A 7722-nucleotide genomic window follows, 5' to 3' on the forward strand; every position below is an offset into this window, starting at 1 on the left:
ATCAAAGTCACAGGTCAAAGGTCATCTAACTGCGTAACTCCCCTCCAGCTAAAATATCAGAGCAGAAACTATGTTAAGATCCTCTACCAGTGTGGCTGCCGAGCTCACTGTGGTATGAGAGGAACGCTTACTCGCACTTCCTGTTTCCCATCCATTCAGGAAGTGGCAGCGTTTAACCCCTGGGTGGTGGGGGCCGTTCCCCGCTCTTATCTCCAAGATACGATAAAACCCTCTGTAACGCAGAGAGGGGTCAGCAGCTCTGGAGGGCTTCCTGTAGGTCACTGAATTAGTATTTCATTGTGTACTGCAAACATTTATCTGACAGTAAAGGAGCCAAACTAAAACGACAAAACCAAGATTTTACTTATTGTAGCTATTTATTCATTTTTTAAAGTAAATATTCACATCTATACTTGATCAAAATAAAATTGTTAATGACTGAAAGGAGAAGAAAGTGCAAAGTATCATGCATGTACCTGTGTGGCCTTCGTCAGGTCCGAGCGGCTTGTTTATACTTGCATGTATTTCTATTTATTCTTCACTTATCTGTGTCTTGATGTGTGATGGAGCTCTGAACTTTGATTATTGATGTGCTGTCACGTGCTCTCCGTCATAAATAACTTGTGCATCCTCGCAGAATGTCTCGTCCACTTATTACGTTCCAAAAGTCCTGTTGAGTCTCGATCAGTTAAGCTCGGGAATCATTGTCTCTGTTCCTCACGGCTGCATCTCGTATTGTCCCTCTGTGGCGATGAAGAAGTCGTTGAGGAGGTTCTGCAGAAAGTCAAAGGTGGGCCTCTCCTCGGATTTCTCCTTCCAGCACATGGTCATGATGTCATAGAGCTCCTCGGGGCAGCCGTCAGGCCGGGACATCCTGTACATGCTGTCCATGCTCCTGATCACCTCCGGGTTGGTCATGCCTGATGAAGGAAGCGCCAATAAGGAAGTCAGTAAGTGAGAAAAGTGTGAATATCTGGATTTGTTCTGCAGCTGAAGAAGAGTGCAGCAATCGATTCTGTACAATAAGATGAAATTAAATGGCATAAACAGTGGCATTTGGTCAACACAGCATAATGTGATGTTTCAGCTGTGATGTGTGTGTTTGTCACGTTCCCTACCTGGATACGGGATCCTTCCATACGTAACTATTTCTGTCAGGAGGATCCCAAAGGACCAGACATCTGACTTGATGCTGAATATGCCAAAGTTGATGGCCTCTGGAGCCGTCCACTTGATGGGGAATTTAGCACCTAGTCACCAGAGAGAGGGAGCGTGACTGGGTGGCAACTTCAGACTAAAGTATATATGTGTGTGTGATACAATGTTTGCATTCAGAGCCATGTTTATGTGCATCTAAGGGAGGATCTTGCACCTTCTTGGGCTTTGTATTCTGACTCGATGATCCTGGCCAAACCAAAGTCTGCTATCTTGCAGTGCAGCGTCTCATTGACCAGTATGTTGGCGGCACGCAGGTCTCTGTGAATGTACTTCTTCTTCTCGATGTACGCCATGCCCTCAGCTATCTGCCGCCAACACGGGAATGTTGGGAAAAGCACAAGAACACAGCCGTTAACCTTCCACGGAATGAGTTGGAGGGAAAGCGTTTCCGAGTGCAGCACATAGAGTGGAGTTCAGCGATGTCCTGTGTGTGTAACGCAAGAGAGGTTAACAGGAAGTGCCAGCACTCAGGAAGACAAAGTGTGAGCCAGAAGGGTGGTAGGGGAGCACGTTGTGTGTGGGTGGAAAAATATCGCAATTTCCTGTCCGGATGTTAATAATTGACTCATGGCGACGCCTTCAAACCGGAGCAGCAGAAGCTCGGCCGCAGAAGCCGCACAGTTACTGCAGACAGTTTCAAAGTGCGTTCACGCCGTGTGTGAAAGCTCCTCAAGCTCCTGCGGGCTATAAATAGACAAAATGGCTGCTGTGAAGGTGGCGTGATGCAAAAACAGATAATTCACATCCTCAGAGATCATAAAGACATCACAGATGAAAGGTTTGAGTGAAAATAAAGATTGTGCTTCAAAAGTGATGGATAAAGTTTCCCACCTGTGCCGACATGTCAATCAGTTTGTTGAGCTTCAGGTTTTTGCCCTCGTTTGTTTTTAGAAAGTCCAGCAGACATCCTGAGGACGACGAAGAGGAATCAACAAAGGAAAGACGAGATCACACACACACAAACACACACACACACACACACACACACACACACACACACACACACACACACACACTCACCAAATGACACCATGGTACTGAACATAATAACAGTCCTGTAAAACCACATCAACATATTTCACAATTCAATCATTTTAATAATTAATAATAATAATTTTAATTTGATAACAACATGCGTTCAGACTGAAGGTGTGAGCTTCTCTGAGGTTCTCTGTCTGCGTCTTACCGTTGGTCATGAACTCCGTGACGATGAGAATGGGCTCCATGGTGACGACGGCGTGGAGTCGCACCAGCCGCTCGTGCTTCAGCTGCTTCATCAGGTTGGCCTCCTGCAGGAAGGCCTCAGGCTCCATGGTGCCTTCCTTTAACGTCTTAATGGCGACTCTCTGCCTGTTCTTATAGTAACCTACAAAAAACAGGCCGCGTTACTCATTCTCATCCTTCTGTGACTCGTAAAAACATCGCCGTCTGTCCGCCTCCTTCCTCTCTCACCCATCCAGACTTCTCCAAACTGCCCGGCGCCCAGCTTCTTCACCATCCTCAGCGTCTCTCGGGGGATCTCCCACTCGTCCTGAGCCCAGGGCTGCTGAGGGGACTGAGGCTTACAGGGAGCCGTCAGCCGCTGGCACAACCCGTCTGCTATCCCTGCACACAAGCACAACACAACTCACAAATACATTCAAGAAGGTCTAAGGGGAACTATCACACACACACGATCTTTAAAGCTGAGAGAGAATTGGTCTATTTTTCTCTATTCTCTGTCTATATTAAGTCCTTTTCTATGTTTTTGAGCCCTGAACGTCACATTGTTACAATACATCTGCAATTGTTTCAGGGATCTTGAAAGGAGACAGAAAAAGACTATTTGTTCTGTATACGTCTGTCAGAAGTCGTATCACAAGCAGAGATCTGTCATCCTGTTAACTCTCTCGCTGCCATTTCAAACACTTTTAACCTTATTTCTCGGCCTAAAGTTGCAGATAGTGTTTTGTTGTGGCTGAATGATGTTGTCTCCAATTCAAACTGTATGTTAGCCCCCTATTGCTGATTCTTTGTTGCGGCACAGGTCACTACGGCGACGATGTTTACTCAAAAATGTAATTCTTGACGCTTGTCGCCTTCACTTCTGCTTCGTCGCTACAGATTTGATGGCTTTATCTTTATGGTTTAGTCGCAGGAGAGAGTAGAAGATTATCACTCCACTCACACAGGAAACCATTCAGCTCATGGCTGATGAGTTACAATTGATTGCACCCGATTTGACTCTGCGTCTCTGCGTTTCTGTGTATGTTTAACTCACGGCTGTAGTATCTAACCAGCTCCTGCAGGTTGGAGAAGGTGTTGGACGGGGAGATGTAGCAGCCGCCGTTGTCCAGACTACGGATTTTATAGTGCTTGACCACATCCTCTCGCTCCGTCACAGAATCTCTAACCGACAGCGAGAAGGCTCCTATGTGGGGGAGAAAATGACAAAATGGCTGTGATGGATTCATGAAGAGAAAGAAGAAGAAGGCGTGCTAATATTCACCTGTACAGGTTTCACTCTCTCTGACCAGGAAGGAGCCCGGTTTGTTGCCGGGGGCCAGAAGCAGACGCTCGCTCTCTCTCCTGCCCAAGTCCTTGAAAAACCATCTGTGGCAGAGAGGAAACACAGAATATGAGTGTGTACGTGTGTGTGTGTTCGGCACATTGGTTCCACCTGCATCGTGTATGACACCGTCTCTTACTTCTCCACGTTGAGTGTGTCGGCTCGGACCACGTAGTTACAGGGGATGAAGCCCTCGTCTCCTGTAACCAAGGATCTGGCCAGCCACCATTCTCCCTTTCTACAGATAAGACAACAACTCCATCACGGTTTCATCGCAATAAAAAGGCACTTAACTTCTCCCACGTCTGCTGTTTATGTATGATTAGAACGAGGACACTCACTCCTGTAAGACCTTGACTTTCTCGCCCTTCTTCAGCGTCAGATCGCTGTCGTTCAGCGGCTTGAAGTCGTGTTGGGCCACGTACACGACCTCCTCTGCAGGCAAACACACCTCAGTGTTACTGTGATCAGCATTCTTCAAAGCATGTGATTAGTCTAATAAATACACTTCTTTCTTCTGCTATTTCTAAGAAGACGAGAGAGGAAATCCCACAGAGATCTTGATCACAAACTGTTTTTCCTTTCACAGCTGCGTGTTTGACATCTTCTGCTATTTTTTCTCAACACAGCAAAAACTTCTTACTTTTTTATGATCTGGTTTCTTAATCGCAGTGCACATGTTAGAGTGTTAATCGATTACCGTTCTCTGTTTGGCCTTGGCGACTCCGCTCCTAAAAATAAACACACACATATTTGTGAAAAATAAATTAATTTACATGAAGTATCAGTTAATCTAACCATAATGAATTTTTAACTACTATTACTATTTTTTTTTTATTCCAATGCAGTCCATGCTCTTTGCTGTAACATCACGTATGTACTTACCGTGTGATTGGAGTTATTGGCGTGAGATTTGTCCTCCTTTACCATTTTCTGTCCACTGCAGGCGCAGCCCATCCTGCATGCACAGCAGAGCACTTTACTGTTTATATCTACTCTCTAATACAACAACAAACTGAAATACTGCTCAGAAGAGGCTTAGTTACAGCGTGTGTGCGTGTGTGTGTGTGTTACCTGATACAGCAGACTGGTTTCAGGCCCCGGTCGTCCCACTCCAGGACCTGGACTGTGAGCTCATTCCCGGCACTGAAAATGAATTAAACTCCTATATCACAGCTGAAGCCACAGAGAGGATGATTGAATAATTCCGAGTTATAGGTGATAAGTGCGTCTAGAATAAATCATCTGGCACAAGAGAGGAAGTACAGAAACAAATCTGTCGCTCCACAGGGGAGAATTTGCATTGTAAAGTTTGCAAAGTTAAATATAGTGAGAGATATGTGTGTGTGTGTGTGTGTGTGTGTGTGTCAAAACACCTGATAGGACGGTGATGTCGTGTTACTGACTGCAGGAATGTGAAAGTATCTTAATTTGTGTGTTTTTGTGGCACTGCTGTGTATTTCTAGGTGAATATTAAATAAATATAATGTGTTAACGACCAACAAACACATTTAACTTCCATGTTGACGCACAAATTTCATGGACACAAATAAGATGTCATTGAAATTGTGTTTAATTTGAGACTTTTTAAACTTTATACACGCCATAACCAGTGTGATGTACTGAGACAGAGCAGCATAAAGTCCAGTCTGTGTTGAAGAACAGCATTAATGTCACAAGGAATACATACAGCTTTAATTTGAGTCTCTCTTAATACTTGACAGTAGTAAAGGATAAATGTAAATATTTGATAAATACCTTAAAATAGTTCCAGGCTTTTCTGTTCAGATGTTCTTCCTTCAAATGATTTCCTGATTGAAATCATGACCCCGCTGTCTGTCGGCCTCTCTCTCTCTCTCTCTCTCTCTCTCTCTCTCTCTCTCTCTCTCTCTCTCTCTCTCTCTCTCTCTCTGTCCCTCAGAGACTTCATCCAGTTAAACAGATAATGGTTAGTCTATTTATTTATCTTTATTCTGGTAATTCCCTCCCTTTCCTTTGAGGCCATCAGAGCAGTGCAAAGATGGTAAGATGAAGGTCCTGATGTCTTATTACAAATGGTGAAGATGTAACTTGTTACTACTGTTCCTGTGCATCTCTCACTCAGATGTCAAATAAAAACTAAAAGCAAAGACACTTATTTATACATTCAGGTAGATTATTTAAAATTAAACTTTATAGATTATTGAATTATTTACAGTCACCGTTTCTTACGTGATAATTAGTTTTCATATTTAACTGCACTTTAGAAAAGGGAAATAACCCATGTGTGTGAATGCTTGGGTGCTATAAATGTGATAGTAGTGATTGTCACACATTTGTCACAGACAGATTGTGGTTTGATTTATTTTCCATCACGTATTCTCAGTTCCCGTTGGGGCTTTTGCATTTACAGTAGATTAACTGTGATGTTTCCTATGACGTACTGTTTAGTTCAATACATCAATGCATTTTCTTACCACTAGAGGGCCCCACCTTACTGAGGACTGATTTATATAGTATCCGCTGCACAGCTTCTAGGTGAGTGGGTTTCTGATAAATACACTTGAATGGTTGAAGTAAAAAGTAAATGAATCTAGATTGTGTGTAATTTATTTATTTGAAAGGTAAAATCTCGGAAATACCTACGTTCCTTACATGGAATTACAGCATGGCTGCAGTTCACCAGATTGCACACTAGAGAGCGGAAAAGTTCACGTTTGGAAATGTGGCTCCCAAAGTAGGTCCCAAAACTTTCACACTTTGCCAGCTTTCTCCCTCAAACTCGTGTCATTGTTTATCTATAGACAACCTTTACATTGACATCCTATAGTGCAAAATCAGTGATGGTGGTGAGATTTGGGGGATTTGTTTCATGCATAATGCCGGCACTCAGAGGTCTTAGTGGGCAGATGTGAACACAGATGTCTATCACATAACAACAAACAAGTGGCAGCATATGTGCAGCAAGTCCATCAAAGTATAACAATGCACTGCTTTTTCACACCACACAGTCCAACACATCTTTCCTCTTCTCACCAGACAGTGTAATAAAACAAAAAAAAGGGAATTCACCGTCGTTCCTCAGTGATGGGAACCACGGCCACAAAACAATATGTCCTTCAATTATCCAGAAGCAAATATGACCCTTCATTCCCCCCTTTTATCACTATTTAAAATGAATCTTGTAAGGAAGACATCATTCAGAGTATGTGGTAACCTGTAAGTGCAGGGAACAATAAATCTTACAGCACCGGAAGTGTTTGTTTCCTATGGGGGGTTTTTATACAACACGCAATGTGGGGATATTACTCTCCGGGCAACACTTCACAGGTTTTTGTTTGGACCACCTGTGCTGAGTGGTGCTGCAGTTCTCTAAAGGAACAACCTCACTTCACCGTACACACACGCACACACACACACACACACACACACACACACACACACACACACACACACACGCACACACACACACACACAGGCTGCAGGTGCATGGTGAGTGTTATTGAGTGCGTCCTGGTTACTAACTGCTGTTTTCTCTTTATACTCCCGTCTTCTGGTTTTCCATCAGCCCTTGTTTTCTTCCCAGGGCTTGGCGGATGCTTGTGTACGGCTCTGTTGGGGTCCCCAGACATTGCATCCTGCCTGCAGAAGGGTCATAAGTGGCCCCACAGGATAATCTGAACAACGGTGGGAAAGAAAGGGAGCGTGGGTCTCCTTCAGCTACACTGTTCTGGTCACCTGTGTGCCAAAAGCGTTCAAGCTGGCAATGACCACTTTCAACTCCCACTATTAATGTGAGTGTGCGCTGCATGTGCCTGCAAGCGTGTGTGTGTGTGCGTGAGTGTGTGGGTATAAATCAAGTCACTGATGAATAGTGAAATAGCAATGCCTGAGCTCTCCCCTCACATGAATTTTGAGTAAATAATCAATGTTTAATCTGCATGAGTTATATAATTCATAATTCACATACACACACA

The 7722-nt window shown here is 43.9% G+C and overlaps 1 protein-coding gene across 1 annotated transcript; it reads right to left on the minus strand.

The window, feature by feature from the left end:
• Nucleotides 1–358: 358 nt before the first annotated feature.
• On the minus strand, nt 359–5645 carry blk (BLK proto-oncogene, Src family tyrosine kinase). Its single transcript, XM_076170911.1, has 14 exons — nt 5525–5645; nt 4841–4912; nt 4652–4724; nt 4467–4497; nt 4108–4201; nt 3906–4004; nt 3707–3810; nt 3479–3628; nt 2671–2823; nt 2405–2584; nt 2050–2126; nt 1373–1523; nt 1119–1250; nt 359–920 (listed from the first exon to the last, which is right to left on the minus strand). The coding sequence occupies exons 3-14, from the start codon at nt 4721–4723 to the stop codon at nt 718–720; spliced, it is 1446 nt and encodes a 481-aa protein (XP_076027026.1). The 5' UTR covers nt 4724; nt 4841–4912; nt 5525–5645; the 3' UTR covers nt 359–717.
• Between the last annotated feature and the right edge of the window lie 2077 nt (nt 5646–7722).

This window comes from Genypterus blacodes, unplaced genomic scaffold (genome assembly GCF_046128005.1).
Source record: "Genypterus blacodes isolate CSIRO-AG114 ecotype Tasmania unplaced genomic scaffold, CSIRO-AGI_Gbla_v1 ptg000233l_1, whole genome shotgun sequence".
Classification (NCBI taxonomy): Eukaryota; Metazoa; Chordata; class Actinopteri; order Ophidiiformes; family Ophidiidae; genus Genypterus; species Genypterus blacodes.

Excerpts from the sequence above, each read along its gene's own strand:
- blk (XM_076170911.1), bottom strand. The coding sequence starts at position 4,723 with ATGGGCTGCGCCTGCAGTGGACAGAAAATGGTAAAGGAGGACAAATCT. Across the intron at positions 4,202-4,466 it reads CCAAGGCCAAACAGAGAACG|AGGAGGTCGTGTACGTGGCC; the intron begins GTAATCGATTAA and ends GTTTGCCTGCAG. Across the intron at positions 3,811-3,905 it reads GACACACTCAACGTGGAGAA|ATGGTTTTTCAAGGACTTGG; the intron begins GTAAGAGACGGT and ends TCTCTGCCACAG.